At 48.0% G+C, this 17,677-nt stretch overlaps 2 protein-coding genes across 2 annotated transcripts; one reads left to right on the top strand and one right to left on the bottom strand.

Moving 5' to 3' along the window:
- Window positions 1-186: 186 nt before the first annotated feature.
- On the top strand, window positions 187-12,424 carry GFM1 (G elongation factor, mitochondrial 1; the record flags this gene model as incomplete). The annotated part of the gene is made up of 12 exons (XM_010147703.1): window positions 187-339; window positions 1,009-1,141; window positions 1,379-1,583; window positions 2,688-2,804; window positions 3,359-3,509; window positions 7,298-7,452; window positions 8,385-8,469; window positions 9,255-9,392; window positions 9,808-9,909; window positions 10,543-10,599; window positions 11,187-11,324; window positions 12,338-12,424. Coding segments are annotated over 12 exons (1,521 nt in total), but the record flags the coding sequence as incomplete, so codon positions are not given.
- A 220-nt stretch (window positions 12,425-12,644) lies between these two features.
- On the bottom strand, window positions 12,645-17,131 carry LXN (latexin). Its single transcript, XM_010147702.1, has 6 exons — window positions 17,120-17,131; window positions 16,864-16,926; window positions 16,342-16,516; window positions 15,620-15,756; window positions 13,656-13,718; window positions 12,645-12,740 (listed from the first exon to the last, which is right to left on the bottom strand). The coding sequence occupies exons 1-6, from the start codon at window positions 17,129-17,131 to the stop codon at window positions 12,645-12,647; spliced, it is 546 nt and encodes a 181-aa protein (XP_010146004.1).
- Between the last annotated feature and the right edge of the window lie 546 nt (window positions 17,132-17,677).

The raw sequence follows: 17,677 nt of genomic DNA, 5'->3' as shown, positions 1-17,677 counted from the left end.
CAGGCTGCTTGCTCCCAGGGCAGCGCGGAGCCTTGAGGTGGCCCTGCGGGCGCTTGGAAGGGGCGTTTCGCTGTGAACGACCCGTTCGCCGCACAAAAACGGTCTAACGGGAAGTTCATTTGTGGACGCAGCGAGCTGCGTTTGGGCTGCTCCTAACTAAACCCACCATCTTCCCTTCCCTTCCAGCTGCTGCTGAATTCCTGCCGGCGCTGTTCTTCAGGGATCCTTCCCAACGAGAGGATCCGCAACATTGGGATCTCGGCCCACATCGACTCGGGGAAGACGACGTTGACGGAGCGAATCCTCTTCTACACGGGCAAGATAGCGCAAATGCACGAGGTGGGGTTCCAGAGCCCCCCAGCGTGGGCTGAGTGTGCTGGGTGCCCCCACGACGTTGCTGTCCCTTGTTTGTCCAAGCGGTGAGGTGTGGGGGTGAGGGGGCTGTGCTGGGTGGGGCCCGTGAGATGGTGCTGGCCATGCTGGGGCCTAAAAATCTGCTGGTTTCCCTGATACTCCTTAAAAATAAGTGGAAGGCAAGGGGGTAGGAAGTAACGCTTCCTTTAGTGCAGTGTTATCCCTCTTTTGCAACACTTCCGGTCTTAATTCTCCCTTGCCATCTGCATAGTGAACATACGATGGAATATACGTGTTTATTTTGACGTAGTCAAAGATGACTCTGGGAAACAGCAAACGTAGGGATGTAATTTTTAGCTTCAGGTACGTTAGCTTGTTAAATTCACAGTGAAGCATAATTTGCCACAGATTTCTGATAGCCATTTTTGGGAATGATCCTCAGGAGAGCAAAATACCTTGAGGTTGCAGGTGCAGCTCCAAAAAAAACTCAGCCTTGCGTGTAATTCTGCTCTGTCTGCCTTCCTTCTGTGCATGAAGCGTGATGCTGAGTGTACAGAGCATCGCTCCCACACATGCAAAATTCTTAGTCAGATCCTTTGGTCTGACTGAGTTAATTAACTGTGGTTAATCCTTTTATTTTTCTTCTTTCCTAAGGTGAAAGGTAAGGATGGAGTTGGAGCTGTCATGGATTCAATGGAGCTGGAGCGACAGCGTGGAATCACGATTCAGTCTGCAGCAACGTACACCATGTGGAAAGACACCAACATCAACATCATAGACACACCGGGTGAGGACAGTTCTGAGCCCACTGAGGTCGCTGTGTCTGTATGTGCTGCTCCTTCCCCCTGTACAAAGAGCGCGGTGCCGTCTTCGTGCTCGTTAGGCGCCCGGGTTGAGCGAACGTGACTCCTCCTGTGCAGCTGGATCTGATTCTGTTGGCTGTCGTGCTCTGCACGCATGAGAAAACAATTGCTCGTTTTCCTTGTATCATCTATGGATAACGGAGGGCTTTTTGGTTATTCAGGACACGTGGACTTCACAATCGAGGTGGAGAGATCGCTGAGAGTGCTCGACGGAGCTGTTCTGGTTCTCTGTGCAGTGGGAGGAGTTCAGTGCCAGACGATAACTGTGAACAGGCAAATGAACCGCTACAGCGTGCCCTTTGTGACGTTCATCAATAAACTGGACAGGATGGGCTCTAGCCCGACCCGAGCAGTACAGCAGTTGAGGTAGTTACAACTCAGGTTGTTTGTATTTCATAGAATCACAGAAAGGTTTGGGTTGGAAGGGACCTTAAAGATTATCTAGTTCCAACCCCCCTGCCATGGGCAGGGACACCTTCCACCAGACCAGGTTGCTCCAAGCCTCATCCAGCCTGGCCTTGGGCACTCCCAGGGATGGGGCATCCACAGCTTCTCTGGGCAACCTGTCCCAGTGCCTCACCACCCTCTCCATGCAGAATTTCTTCCTGATATCTAATCTAAACCTCCCTGATTTCAATTTATACCCATTAACCCTTGTCCTGTCACTACAGGCCCTTGTAAAAAGTCCTCTCCCAGCACCCTTGTAGGCCCCCTTCAGATACTGGAAAGCTGCAGTGAGGTCTCATTGCATATTTGTGAAATATTTCTGAGCTTTTCACGTAGATTGATACTAAGAATTTCAAAAAGCATTCTCGTGTGGGGTCTGTAGTCACAGTTTTCAGAGGATAATACCCGACTCGAGGCTAAATCTTAACCTGGCCTCTAACAAGTGTCTATTTTCTCAAGAACAGGGAAGGTTTGTGTCAGCCCAGGCGTGCAGTGACTGAGACCTGGGGGCTTGATACTTATTTTGTTGATGGGACTATATTTGGAGCCACTCTGAAAACAGCCTTTTCGTTTTTCCTAGATCCCAGTAGCTGATGTGCCATAGCTGGCAGCAGCGCGATGACACAGGGTTGGGTGGTTTTTAGTTCGGACACAGAAGTCCTGCTTGCTCCCTGCCCACACTCTGCCTGTGCCTGATTTCATCCATGAGAAACGTGCATTAATGTGCATTGAGGGAGAAGCAGCTCCTGTAATCAGGTTATTAATCTGGAACCAGCTCGCGCTGCCTCCTTTCCCACGGCAGTTGCTCGCCGTATCTGTTGGGATGTAGAGGGCTGGCAGTTGCGCTGGTTAAAATGCAACTAGGCGTTTTTTTTGTCAGTGTTGGTAGGTTTTTGGCAAGGTCCAAAGAACAGAAGTCAGTGATACGTTGTAGGAGTGGGACGTTGTTCAAAGACCACCTGGAGCACGTATATGGAAATTACTTTTTTCCTTGAACTAATATCTCTTTGCTCACTTTCTCAGGTCCAAGTTAAAACACAATGCGGCTTTTGTTCAGATACCAATCGGGCTGGAAGGAAACTTTAAAGGAATTATAGATCTTATTGAAGAAAGAGCTCTATATTTTGATGGTGCGCTTGGGTAAGTTTTGAAACGTGCGTGTTTCTCAGCTGGACCTAGGCTTTTTGTGAGTAGTGCTACCTGTAGTTTCCGGTCAGAGATGAAAAAACCTGCTGTTTGGAAAATTAGGGATGTGGCTTGTGCTGGGGCTGAGGTATTGCCCTCCAGCTTCCCAAGTGTCCACGGGGTCAGGTTTAATGATGGGGAGCTGCAGTATGTGCTGTTTGCTCACCTCAGCAGTGCGGCGGGGTGGCCACGCTTGCCACCCTGAGAACCAGGAGACTTGCTTTGTAACGGGAACTGGTAGTGTACGTTTGGCACGAGCTTACTGGGATGAAGATAAGATGTGGGTGAGGTTGTTGAACAGGTTGTCCTGCATCCTTGCAAACTCTTGCTGTGAGTGGGGAGAAACCCTCTCTTGCTAAATCATCAAAGATGATGCATTGATCATCCCACGTGATTTCAGTCTGCTTGTCAATGGTGAGTTCTTGTTGGTCAGGCTGGTTGGCACAGAGATTAGTGGTCGATTCCTGTGGTATTCCTTTGGAGTGGTTATGTTCCTTATCTGTGTGCAGCCAGACTGTTCGGTATGATGACATCCCGGCAGAGTTCAGAGCTGAGGCTGCAGAGAGACGTCAGGAGTTGATCGAGTGTGTTGCTAACTCCGATGATCACCTTGGGGAGCTCTTCTTGGAAGAGAAGATTCCTACAGCTGCTGAGCTAAAGGTAAGTGTAGTGTGGTTGTTCTTCCCCTAGCACTGCTACCTTGTTCTTCCGTGTCCCTGTCCCCCCTCACCACCCTGCCTCCCCCAGATCAAAATTTCTTGAAGTCTTGGAGGAAATGTTGTTTGCTCGAGTTGAGTGTCAGCTCCCACGGGTGGACTCCTGGTTGAGGGCCCATTCCAGGCTTGGTTTTTTGATTTGCATTGGGAAGTCTGAGCTTGTGCGTGCCCTTTAGTGAGAAGCGTGTGGCTCAAAGGGACATCTGGTAGCGTGTCATTCTGTTGCCTCGCCGAGTTACAGCCTCATGGCTGCGACTTTCTTCACGTCCCAGGGCAGGTCAGTTGTTGAAGCGCTGTAAGTTGTCTTTGTGCCTTGGAAAATCAGCCTTGGTTTGTGTTTGAGTGAGGGGAGCAGTGTGCTAGGAGGGAGCTGGAGTGACTTTACTTGAAGACTTCAAAGGAAATGAATTCAGGCCAAAATACAGCTTTCAAAATAGATGGGAATTGCATCTCTTGGAAGAGGGAAGAAATCGATGCATGATTTATTTCGTGAAATGCCTCAGGTACCAAGGGGCCGCAGAAAGATGCTCACTGGAGTAACCAATAACACTGTTTCCCAACATCAGATGGGCTGTACGCTGACATTTATCTGTTCTCCAGACAGTTTGGTATCGCTGTTTCTTCAAGCACGGCTCCACGTAGTAGAAGGCGGTCGGGAGGTCTGGGAAGGTGAGCTGCTGTTGTGCAGTCTTCCGTGCCACCGCTCGCTCCAGTGGAGCTGCCTTGTGCTGTTCCACGGAGGCTGGCCAGCAAACGCCTGCTTTCAGGCTCTTGTCAGGCAGACTTGGCAACCTACCCACAGCGGGTTGTTAGGAGGGACGGCCACCCCTTCTCTGGGGGTCGCAGTTGACTGCCGAGGCCTCTTGAGTTTCGGTGGTACGAGCTTTAGCCAGGACAGGTGCAAAAGCTTGGCTGTCCTGGCGTGAGCACGGGGGCCTGTGCCGCACGTGGACCTGCCTCCGCTGTGCCGTGAGCGAGAAGGCCATCTGGGGACACCCGCCCTTGGAGGAGTGCTGAGCTGGTGTGAATTTACTTCACAGCCCCGGGGCTGGGTCTGTAACTCAAGACAGGGACGTTTTTGCCCTTAATGCACGCTCAGTGCGAGGATTTGTGTGCTGCGTCTTGCTGTTTGCCACCGCCTCCTGCTAGCGTCGGAAGTTATCGAGCAGTAATCTTCTAGTGCCTGATGTTAATAGTTATTAATTAGTCAAACACTGAAACTGCTACTGTAGAGGAGCTTATTCAATGTGATTTAAAAAAGTGAGGTCCGAGGAGCATTGCAGGCAGAGCCCTTTTCCTCAGGGCTGCTGTTGGAACGAGAACAGCTTGGCTTTGAGTGGCGGTGCTGCACGGAGTCTCCCTGGAGCCTGCCTGATGCGGCACTTGCTGCCTCCTTTTCCTTTTCTTTGCCAGCAGCTGGGGGCTTGGGTTGGTCATTCCCATAAATCTTACAGGCAGGAGCTGTTTCTCCTGAGCGGAGCCGGCTGGGTTCGAGGCAGATGTGGTTGCAGAGGTTGCTACTTTAAACGAAGCCTTGATGTTTAAGTCCTCTTCGAGGTATCTGGCCCGCTCGCAGTGCCTGGTTGCCTCTGTGCAGTAGTCCTTTCCCTGCCAGGGCTTGCACGGCTTGCTTTCCTGCAAGTTTCCCACGCTGTCTGTTGGGATACAGAGGACTGGCAGTCCCTCAACGCTGATGGCTGTGTAAGTCCCCTTAAGGGTTATTTATTTGAACCTTCCCGAACCTTAAATTTTGATTGCTTTGCTACAGCCCTTGGGTTTGGAGGTTTGTTGTTTGGGTTTATTTTTTTTAATTGGTGTGGCTGTGGGGGTGATTTACTGATGATTAATGTCTCTGGGAAGAGTATACTAAGCAAACGTGTCTCTTACTGGTAACCAGGCCTTTAGTTATTCCAGTAATTAAATAGCATTTTATTCGTGTTACGAAGCAGCCCTTCTCGCTTTGATGGACAGACATGTAGTAGCAATTTGAGACCCATAAGGATCTGTCCCTCTCCTGGCAGAGGGAATGGTACCAATGTGAATACACTGTCCCGCTGTAAGAGGTGAGAGATTTTTAGCAGGAAGCTATTTTTGATAGCTCCTGCTGGGAGGGAAATCTGTTACCAAGATAAATTTGTCTATTCAGCATGACTCTGCTTCCCACTTCTGAAAGCCAATTAATTACAGCTCGAATGGCTGGAGTATTGCAGATGCAGGTTAATTTGTACTAATACGTCCCTGAAGATGGATTTTCTTTCAGTGGCCAGCAGCCAAGTTTCCCCTGAAAATATCGTTTTGCGGGAATGATGTTAAGTATCGCTCCTGGATGCCACAGTCATAGGAGATGATGTTTACTGACGATCAGCTGCTTAAACATCACCTCATTTGCTGCTGCCCATAATGCTGCACTCAAGGAACTGATGTGCCCCAGGTACTCAGTGACAATAATCTTAACGTGAAAGTCAGATTACTGTTTTCCCCAAGATAACAGTTAATGAGGATAAATTGCAGTCACGTGACCTCGTTTGAAAGCGCGGCTGAATGAAAACACCGGGCATCAGCACGGCCGACTTCCAGCACGCTGGGATGTGAGAGCAGCGGGGGGCGAGATGAACAGAACTGCCAATGTAGTATTTTTTTCCTCCTTGTATTATTTTTATGAAGTTGTTATATCAACAAATTTAAGGAACCACTGTTCTCTCTTAATTATGAAGAGCCACTGTTCTTTCTTAGTTATGAAGATAGCTTACCCGTCTGTCGTTGGGTCCACTGAGTAACTCCTGGGTTGGATGGTGTGGTTAACTCTCGTGGCTGTCAAGGAGAATTCGTTCTTTTAGCTCATCAAAGAAGACTGGAGCAGCTTTCCATTGGAGTGAGGGCCTCCGTAAGCGTAGGGAGATGGCTTCCCCTAGTGGCAGGGAGACGGAGGTGGGAATCTTGGCTTCAGTAACTGACTGCAGGGGCCTGAAAGGAGGCACGTAGCTGCTGTCCACCTTGACGGGTGACGCCTTGTTACGGACGCTGCTGGTGCTCGGTTACGCTGTGATGTGCGATGCTTGGGTGACGGGCAGCGGATAAGCACGAGGTGACTGTGCAGTCTGTTCATCCTGCTCACTTTGCTAGGATGTCCCGGAACGATTCCCAAGGCAGTTGGTGCAACTTCAGCAGGTCTGTAGGTGAACGTGAGCAGTTCTTATGTTGTGCTCGCAATCCATTCTTCTTCAAAAAATGAAGATGGATTGAGCATGGCCCTTGCCCGCATATCCCTTCCCTACCTCACTCCCTCTTTCAGGAGAGTTTTCCATGATTAAAAGATACTGAAGTATCTCATTTTACTTTCACAACTTTACATGTGTATTGTTTCCAACCTAAGTAAATAGGGAAAGGGACCCGTCGGAACCAGAAATTAAGAATCCTGACTTTACCAGCAGAGAATCAAGAAACAACTTCTGAGTATTGTGGCATTATCATTATGTTTATCTTAACCATTTTCTTTTTTAAGTTGAACTTAAGATGAGGGGAAAATAAAATATCTCAGACTTAGTTAGAATTCTAGTGAGCCAGTTTTATGGGAAGCTCTTGTGTAGGGGGTTGTGCAGGAGCTGTGAGGGAGCGGCTGCTTTACTCCAGGAGTAGAGATAACCAGCAAAGAGAGAGAATCTGGACTGTGCTTGGTTAGTAACTGCATCAGGAGCCTGAAGTGTTGCAGGAGTAACGTGTGATGTCTTCCAGCTTGCGATCAGAAGAGCAACACTGAGGAAGTCCTTCACCCCAGTGCTGGTGGGAAGTGCTTTAAAGAACAAAGGAGTACAGCCGTTGCTGGATGCCGTCCTGGACTACCTCCCCAATCCTTCAGAGGTGGAGAACTATGCTATTCTGAACCAAGGGTGAGTATAGCTGTGAGCATGCGAAGCAGTCTCGCAATCCGGATTCGGAGTAGTGTGGTGCAGAGCAGGACACGTCACTAACAAAGCGCACAAGTATTTACTCTGTGTATTAATTATGCAGACTTCCAAACTGAAGAAAGCTCATCTCTCATTTGAGGGTTATTGTTCATACTGCTTTTTTAACACACGTTAAATGTTAAACTTGAAAAATTATTATGTGATGAGAGAGCTCCTTAGAAACTAATGGTGACCCTTCAATCCATGCCTGCAGCAGAGGAGAGAGCACATCTGAAATGTGTAAATAACGTTTCATTCTTTGGGCATGTTTATTGAAGCAGATGTGCCTTTGCAGTTAGGAATCGTGAAACCCAGCACTGGAGCCAGTCCGTAACCCTGAACATTCCAGTCCATTCCATCAGGTCTTTCTAACGGGTCGGAGTTGTTCAGAGAATAGCTAAATAGAAATTATGCTGATAAATAGAGTTGATGACTGTTTCTCCCAGCGGTACCTGAGTCTTCCAGCCCTCACTGCTGCCGTGCTTCCCGCTGCCCCTAACTCCTGCCCTACTAGGACAGACTAAACCTTCTGACGTGGCTCACTGTGTCCGGAAGAGTCACTGCACTGTCTCTTTGCTCTGAAACTGGCCTTGCTCGCCAGTTGTGCCCGAATGTGTGATTAATGGCTTTCATGGCAAAGCAGTTGGGTGATAGGAAGGACTAGTGGTGTTTGTCATAGCTTTGACCTCCTTTTGGGGACCTGCTGCAGTTTCTCGACGATACGTAGCTCAGAAAGTATGTGAGCATCTGTAAGTCTCCGTTATAAACCTGTGAAACTGAAGGGCCTTGGGACTTCCTGAGGCTGGGCTCACGTTTAGAAGAGGCTGCCGTGTTAGATTCATAACACAAACACCCTCTCCATCTCTCCTTTTAAGGGATTCCGAGGACAAAACCAAGTTCCTGTTGAACTCCGCTCGAGACAACTCCCAACCTTTCATAGGCCTTGCTTTTAAACTGGAGGTAAGCTGTTCATGTTTTCTTTTCCCGTGCAGCAAAACCAGTAGGGGAGCAGGGCAGTTCCCCCAAGAGCTGTTGCTGTGCCTGAGTGTCTAGAGAGCAGATGCCCAGAACGTCACCCAGCTGCCTGGATTCAGTTGCGTGCAAGGTTCCCGTGCTGCACTTACGTGGAAGAAACTTTAAAACTGGTTTGTTGGAGTTCAATTTAAATTTAACTTCTTTAAACAAACCAACCAACCAACCCAAATTTCAACCATAAAATCCACAAATATGTCAAACGTTGCCAAAATTTGGAAGTTTTAAAATGCATTATGTGCCTCAAACTCTTGATGATTTTTCGTAGTTAAAACCTGGGGGGGTTTGTTGGCTTATTTCAGATACTTTCAGCGGAAATCCTGGTTTTGTTTAAAGTTAAAAACAATGGAATGTGAGGGAGATAGAGAGGAAGAAGTACAGTGAAAACCAAACGAGTTGTTAGCTGCCCAGGGAGCAGCAGCTCAGGTTTTCAGATGGAAAGTGGCTGGGCAGGTTGCTCGTTAACGTATCCCTCTGTTGGGAAGGTTTAGCACTGGTAAAATTGGAGGAGTAAAGAAAATGGGCAGGAGATGGCGAGTTCCATTGCAGAGCCGGGTGAAAGCTGAGACTACGTTACAGAATGTTTCATTTAGGTGTCCGCTGTTTAACTTCTGAAGAAACATTTGGTCAGTCAGTGCAGATCTTGCTTTGAGTAGTAGCGCTCCTGACCCCCAGATGGTTTATATCTGCTGTCTAATGAACTTTGATTCCAGGCTGGCCGTTTTGGGCAGTTAACTTACATCCGAGTTTATCAGGGGATGCTGAAGAAATCTGATTATATCTATAACACCAGGACTGGGAAGAGAGTGCGTGTCCAAAGACTTGTCCGTATGCATTCAGACAACATGGAGGTGAGTGTGGGAGCCACAATCCACATGGAACAGGTTTCCCAGAGAAGCTGTGGACGCCCCATCCCTGGGAGTGTCCAAGGCCAGGCTGGATGAGGCTTGGAGCAACCTGGGCTGGTGGAAGGTGTCCCTGCCCATGGCAGGGGGTGGGACTGGGTGGGGTTTGAGGTCCCTTCCAACCCAAACCATTCTGTGTAGCTTTGCATCCTTGCCCTAGAGCAAGACAGCATCCAAGCTGAGGTCCCCTTTTTGTGCACATGCTTTGCATAAATAGATGGAAAAATTGCAGAGCATTTTATCAAAGCTGGAGCTTAACTTCAGGCTTTTAAACACGGTGTTTATATCTCTGCTTAAAACCGGGTGCAGTTTGTAATATATCGTTTGGTGTTAGCTAAACAGTAAACTCTTCTTCCTTAAGGATGTCAGTGAAGTTTACGCGGGAGACATATGTGCATTATTTGGAATTGACTGTGCCAGTGGGGATACGTTCACTGATAAAACCAGTACTGACATTTCCATGGTGAGTAAGTACCCCTTTTCATCGTCGTGCCTCATGGCATTTACCAGGATTTGGTTGTCAAAAGCTTTTAATCACTTGTTCAGTTGAAATACGGCTGGATGTATGTGCAACTGCAAATACTTCTGGTGGTTATTTGTTATGCCTCAAGGAGCCTGAATAGGTAGACGTGTGGTATGTGCAGGTGACACACACCTCTGCTCCGCCTGACATCAGATGTGATTTCAGTGTTAGCACGCCGTTCTGGGCCGTGAGATGTGGATGCTGCTACTCAAACACTGAACTGTCTTTGTATATGTACTTAATTACATCCATTTTACTTACATATGCATTTAGAAAATCTGATAGGAAGCAGAGTCCCCTAATGAGTGTGAAATCCAGAGGTCACTTTGCACCTAGGGCATGGTGTTGGAGATGCTGTGGTTGGCGGTACGGCATGTGTTGTCACAGCTGGTAGTAACCCTCAGGAGAGTTAGGTAATCTGGTTGTGCTCTAGTATTAGATACAAGCTAAATAAGTTAAACAGTCATCCCTGTTTGTGACCCAGAGTTCTTGTGACCACACTTTTCTGGAGAAATTACATCACCGGGTGTAGGGGGACTCAACTGTATCATCTCTTGTTTGTGGCTATTGCAGGAATCGATCCACATCCCCGATCCTGTCATTTCAGTAGCTATGAAGCCTTCCAACAAGGTAGGAGCCTATCAGCCAACCTTTTTATGAGCCAGTTACCTTTCCTTTGCTGCTTTTACCATTTACTAGTGAGGCACTGGGACAGGTTGCCCAGAGAAGCTGGGGATGCCCCATCCCTGGGAGTGTCCAAGGCCAGGCTGGATGAGGCTTGGAGCAACCTGGTCTATGGAAGGTGTCCCTGCCCATGGCAGGGGGGGGGACTGGATGGTTCTTAAGGTCGCTTCCAGCCCAAACCGTTCCGAGTCTCTGATTTTACCCAGGCTAGCACTTAAATGTGGAACCACAGACTAAAATGAGCAGTGTTATAAAACGTCCTGTCCAGAGTACTCCAAAGATGTTCAGATAACCCAGCATGTGGCTGCATTCGACGGCATCACGTACGTAGCGTGAAGCAGATGCATGTCTCTGACCTGGGTAGACGTGGACTCGATGTAGCCGGAGGGATAAATGCAGTTATAAATGTATGGCTGTGTTTCAGAAACAAACTCACGAGAGTAGAAGTGCTGAACAGTTAAAAGAAAATCCGAGACCTTCGTGGCGTGCCTTCTGGATGTTAATGTTTTCTCATGTCTGCAACTGTTTTCCAGAATGACTTTGATAAATTTTCCAAAGGCCTGAGCCGCTTCACCAGGGAAGATCCCACTTTTAGAATCCATTTCGATGATGAGAGCAAAGAGACCATCGTTTCTGGAATGGGGGAGCTGCACTTGGAAATCTATGCCCAGGTAATTTGGAAAGCAGATTCCATGCACTCTGCTTTTGACTGTTTTCCCCAACCAAGACTTCTCCTTCCCCTCTGGCCGAGACCAAAATCTCTCTGCAGATGGGCTGATGCCGGCTTTCACGCCCAGTTTTGTAACTGGGTGCCTCTGGGCACGTCAGGTTTACAGGGTGTTTGGAGGTGTCCAACTCCAGTTGCTCTTGTGTAAATCCAGGTTATCACAGGACAGCAGCGTTGAGAACTTCCTAGGAAATCCGGGTTCTCACATTTGAGATCTCCCTAGCAGAAAGCACCGTGTCGCTCACGTGAGCAGAACGAGCTGCTTAGGGGGGAGCTTAGCTGCTTAATCAACTTTTAAAGATTCTTTCTGTCCAGTGGTTCTATCTGAAGGCTTGTAATCTTCTTAAATGAAACTTGTGCCTGGAATATTTGTACTTTTTGGTTCAAATCCATAAAATTCGTTGTGTTAAGCACTACACTTGGCTTTAGCAGCCTTTGCTTATAATTAACTTTACCGTTAGCCATTTCCTGCGGGAGAGAGAAATATTATTTTGCTGTGTTCTTAAATGTGTCATTCCATAATAAGAGACGATGCAGGCAGGAGGATGCTTCTGTGATTTATTTGTTTCTTTCAAGCTGATGTCTAGACTTTATTTTAATCTAACACAACAGATGTGTCTGAAATGTTGACAAAATGAAGAAAAGGTGGCTGTTGTTGTGAAAAACTTAGCATTGAGTAAAATAATGAATGCTGTTCCCTTTTTCTACCTCTAAAGCCACCAGCCCAAACAAGGATGACTGCAGAATGACAGTGAACAATTCGTAACATTAAAAAAACCCAACAATCCCCGCTCACCAAGACCCCAAAAATCAATCCTACCCCAAAAATCAATCCGGCCCCAAACCAAAAAACTGATTATGTTTCTCATTTCCGAAAGATCTGTAAATAAAATAATTTCCCCTGGACGGTTCCAGAGGAACACCTCTGTTCCATTCTGCCTCTCTCTTCCCCTGCAGCGAATGGAAAGAGAATACGGTTGCCCGTGCACCATGGGGAAGCCGAAAGTTGCCTTTAGGGAGAACATCGCCGCAGCTGTGCCGTGAGTATTCCTTCTGGCAACAGAGGTTTTTACTAGTTCTTCTGATGCGGCGTTTGGTTACGCAGCAGAGAAAGTGCCTTTTGGGTTATCAGATCAAAGCACAACGTCCAGGATATGTTTAATTGAGGAATGACTTCTTCCTTTGTGCCTTCATCAGCTCCTCTGCCCTCCCTCCAAGTGCTCGTTGTAGTCTGTGAGCTGCTTCCGGTGCAGTAGGGGGTCGGTTACGCCGATGCGTGTTCTGGCTGACGGCTCTCCTGTGTTACCTGAACACCGTGCTGTGGGTGCCACTGAACTGTCATTTGCCAGGGAATGATCTCCTGTGGGTAGGAAATACAACTGTAGAAAGCCAGAAGGTGTTTCTTTCACCAATACCGAACGGGCACTGTCTGCTGTACCACAGCCAGACCTGGGCTGATCCTGAGTAGGTTGGATCAAGCCCCAGTAAGAATGCAGGGCAAGCACCAACAGTCCTGCTGAGCTGTCAGCTTCCCCTGCAAGCTTTTTTTCAGCCTGTATTGCTGCTGCAACTACATTTTTTATTCCACTTAGGCAAGTTTTGCAGCTCAAGCATCTCTGCATTGGATTTACCCTTCTTCCTGTTAGAGCTATTGATGTTTTGGGACACTGAGCAGAGAGCACAATGAAGAACACGTGCTTTTGTTCTGCAGTAGGTTCTCAGGGTTTTTTCTTCATAGAAAACCCAGGAACTAAAACCACCATAGATGCCCCAATTTAACTGAGAGGGCAGTGGGGCAGGAAGCAGTGGAGCTAGAAGTGGGAGTGAGATCTCTGTTATCAGTGGGAGATTTATTCCAGGAGGTTGCACAATCGAGAACGCCTTTCAAATTTTCTGTGTTTTTCTTAGGAAAACACTTGCTCAGATCACAAAATTGCGATGGAGAGTAGCCTACACAGCGTTGAGAATGTGCTGTGTATGTGTAAGTTCTAAATATTGTTCTGGGAACGAAAGTTCCTGCTGCTTTCTTCTGTGAGCTGCTGGGGGAGACGATGCCTCTGTGTGCTGGCCCACCACTGCTCTCCTCTAGGGCAGGAGCACCGCAGCTCCAGCTGGAATGCGGTGAAGCAGTCCAGGATGCTGGCAGCTCCTTCTTCCCTTTATCCCTGGCCCATTCAGCAGTAGTATCTCCCGGGAGAGCTGTGTATCACCAGTAACTTGAACCTCTGCCATTCCCAAGAAAGCCAGAAAGGGCTTTTTAGAAATAAGACTTTACCTGGGACACCATTTCGTGAAGTAGAATCGTGTAGTCAAATTCAAGATACTCATCGCTTCTTTTCTGGAAGGACAAGGTGAAAAGGGGTGAATGTAACTGTTCTCTCTGGTTATCGCAAACATTGTGATGTATTTCGAATGAAACTCGCAGCTCATGTTGGCAAATGAAGCAGACAGAGCTTAGCCACTATTGCAAACAAAAAGACACTGGTTTGTGTTTCTGTGAACTCCAAAATTGCATTTGAGAGACTCAATGTGAAGCTTTAACCTGTGCTAGTTCCTCCCTTAAAGAAGGTAGATATTCTCGACTTCAGGAACTCGTTTGGGAAGGGAGCTCCCAATTCTACAAGGTGTCAGTTTAACCCAGATAATCCTAAATAAAATAGTCAACAGGGTAAGATTCGGAAGACACTGCAGAGGCCTTTCAGCAGATAACAAGTTATCAGTGACTGTGAGCGACACAAAAACCCCTTTACGTACCTATTCTTCAGGGAAAAGGAACAAAAGGACTGAAAAGAGGTGACAGCTGCTTTGGTTGAATAGTCTCCTGCCTGCCTTATCCTTAAATTCATCAGGTTTGTTAGGGTTAAAATCCTGCCTGTGCACAGCCCTGCAGCATCCGTGAACTGCTTTCGGGCAGCCATCAGAGGGAGCAAAACACCAACAAATGGGGCTCCCAGGATGAGTTTCTGCCTTTCCCTCATACCAGAACTTCCTGCGAAGTCGCTGGCTGTTTCACGTGGCCAAATGTGCGCTCAGCGAGTCTGTTCCAAAGACTCCTGATCTGCTGGGGTTTCCAAATGCGAAGTCCTGCTGCTTTGTTCTAGCTTACATACTAAATTTCCTTGAGTCTAAAGCCGACCATCCTTCCGGGAGTTGTTCTTAACTCACCGTGTATTCTCTCCAAATAAAACAAGAACTGCGAGAATCTATAGAATTCGGTTAATTTGAAAACAATACCAAAACCTTTGCTCTGATGATGACTTTTCTGAAAGCAAGCTGCCGTATCAGTTGAGGTAGGAAGTCTGCAAGGCCTGCTGACAGTGGCAGCTGATGGCTCAGTTTGATCAGCTATGGAGAGATTTGCTGGTCATAGGCATTTCTTAGGTGAGGGCAGATCCAGATCTGCTCAGGATAAACACAGCACTTGAGGGCAGATCCAGATCTGCTCAGGATAAACACAGCGCTTGTAACCACTCAGAAATAAGTGAAAATGGAAAATATTTTGTCCTGAAGTATTCTGTTTCCTTTCTGTCTTGTGACATGTCTACCTGAATTCAATTTTCATGTCACAAACTTGTGTTAGCAGGCTGAGCATCGGTTAAGAGTAGGAGTTTGGCTCCAATGGAGTGAATTTGTGAAGTTACATCAGTTTTTTCTTGATTTTAGCATTTTGAGGGGAGCCAGCACACGGGTGGAGCCTGCAGTACTGCAAACAAAAGCCGTGTAGATTGTGCTTTACTGAATCTGAGGTGCAGCCCATGGCTGTGTTTAGACACTGCCGTCGCCAAGACACCAAGCAGCGTTGCTGTGACGGATCACGGTGCAGGTCAGGAGATAAAGGGCAGTATTCCAGTACACGTTAGGCAGATGCAGGAATACGGTCAGCTGGGTTTGTGCTGCGGACAGAAAGCAGCAAGGTGATCTAAAACCGTAACCAACGTGATGACCTGCAAGAGGAAGAGTCAGTTCTCTTCACTAAGCGTGGAATACTGCTGTTGCTGAGCAGACACAGCTTCTATAAGCAAAACTTACCAGGAGGAGCAGTGATTGAAACAAACACTCAGGCCATCAAAGCCTTCATGATGTGCAAGGGAAACAGAAAGCAAACACTGGCTTAAAAACAGACCAGACCAGACCAAGTTCAGACCCAGTTGAGGGTTCTTGCTTAAAAACTTGGCTTCGGCTGTACATTGCGCAGCCCCTAAATGCTGTTTTTCTCGTGGGGCGTTGATGGTAACTTACCACTTGCTTCACACGTTTAATTTGGGCGAGTTGGAAGTTGGTGTCTTCCGTTGAGTTCTGCCATATCACGTAGCCAGAGGCAGCCCACGCTAGCAGGCGGACGGGCTCCATCTCTGGGGGCACGTGGCCGTGGCTGTCTGGCAAACGAAACGAACGCTACATTAAGCAAGATTCACGGAACCTGAACACCTGGTGGTAGGGTTTGGTGCGAAAGTGCTCCCACACAGCCCTTGCTGTGCCACAGACCTTCCCTATAGTCTTGGCATAGCAGCCACGTCACCACAGTGTCTGTTTTCCTCCCAATTCTTTCTCGTAATATATATACTGTAAGATCTTCAGGGCAGGGGTTGCTTTAGCATGAGAGAGGGACCTAGTACTGCAGTCAGTGTCTGACATGCTGTACCAAGAACAGCCGCAGAGAGCGAGCGGGAGGCTGGAAAAGGGAGAGGTACCAGTCGCAGGTGGCTTTCGGGAACAGTCACGTGCAAATCGTGTCTCGGTTCTGGATTTCAGAAGTCAATAAATTCAGTGGCGTTGGGGCTGATGCACCACCCCAAGTAAGAGAAAGGGAAGCGATGCGTTCAGCGTGGAGCTGATGGCCTGATCCCCTCGGCCCTGGCTCGTGGAGAAGGGGCTCCCACACGGATCGTGGGCCAGCTTTGCTTCTGGCCACGGAGGACTGGCTCAACAACGTCCTTCTTGCCCAGCCCCCTGCTTTGTACCTGGTATGTTTTCTGCCACAAGCTCTTTTTCCAGGCTCTTGATGCGGTTGTAGAATATGTTATCTGCTTCATCTGCGTTCTTAAGCTCTCCTTCAATTGTGAATTGCACATCTGGAGCAATGTTTTTGTTGCCGAGATGATAAAGAACCTCAGCAGTGCAGTTAACAGTGCTGTCCTGTTGCAGAGTTAATTACGTGTATTAACATTTGGTTAAATACATGCACAATATTGGTAATTTGCATTTCTAAAATACTTCTTTACGTAGTTGCCTTTTTCTCTGAGTCTGGCCCATAGGGATTTGTGATTATTTAAGACACTGTTAAATTGGTAAAGCCTTGGGTGGAGTTTTTTCTGCATGATTTGCAGTATTTAAGAATCTGAAAGATGACACCAAGTATTACTAGCTGGTGTGTCCACTGGCCGAAGCTAGGGTCAGCAGCGTAAAGTGTTGGCTTGTTATTACGTGTCTGTAGAGCCAACTGCTGCCCGCAGGATGTACGAATTAAACAAATCTGAACTCACTTTGTCGAGGATGTCTTCCAACACCAGTTCCAGGTGGTATTTATGCCCAACGTCATCGATGTCCTAAATAAGGAGAACATTAAGAACAGTTATTTGGGAAAATAGTCAATTGCTTTGCGTTGCGGAAAAGGTGGTGGTTACTGGGAAATGTGCTGCAGCAGTGCCATTCCCTGCAGGACCCATCCGGAGCTAGGATACCCTTGTATTTCATCCTGATGAGTTAAGATCAGTCATTTAACACACACCTCATTAGTACCTCCTCACCCATGTCTAGTCTTGTATGCTACTGCAGTGTCCTGTTTGGGGTCCCCACTATAACGTGCTGCTCGGTTAAATACTGAGGTAAAAGTCTTGATTTGGATTCTGTATATTAAGTCCATTTTGCGCTTCGTAATGAATTGTCACGTGTATTTTCCGGATGTCTATTGTAATGACCTAACCAAGCAGGTTAGCTCTGCTGTAACCCGTTTTAGCAGGTTCACCAGCAAATCCAGGCGAGCTCCGTCCTGGTACTCTGGACACGAGCAGCATCCTCCCGGGAGTGCTGGGGAGGTGAAGCAGGCGCCAATGCCTGGGTTAAACACCGCGGCATGGCGCAGGGCTATGCTCCCGCAGCGGAGGTGCCAAGGCCGGCAAGAACGGAGCGGTTATCGCGCGGCGTGACCGTCGTAACCGGGGCTCGTCCCTACGTCCATCGCAGGAACGAGGGGTGAGCTGCCAGGAGTTGCTGGGTGGGTGTACAGCGCCGGCTTTCCAGCCGGATCACAGGACGGCAGTGCCAGGGAAAAGGGCGGGAGGCGGCCCTGCCCCTGAG

The sequence above is a fragment of the Eurypyga helias genome, unplaced genomic scaffold (assembly GCF_000690775.1).
Source record: "Eurypyga helias isolate BGI_N326 unplaced genomic scaffold, ASM69077v1 scaffold17362, whole genome shotgun sequence".
In the NCBI taxonomy this organism is placed as follows: domain Eukaryota; kingdom Metazoa; phylum Chordata; class Aves; order Eurypygiformes; family Eurypygidae; genus Eurypyga; species Eurypyga helias.
Note: the sequence above shows the minus strand (reverse complement) of the source record. Positions and strands in the feature narration are given on the sequence as shown.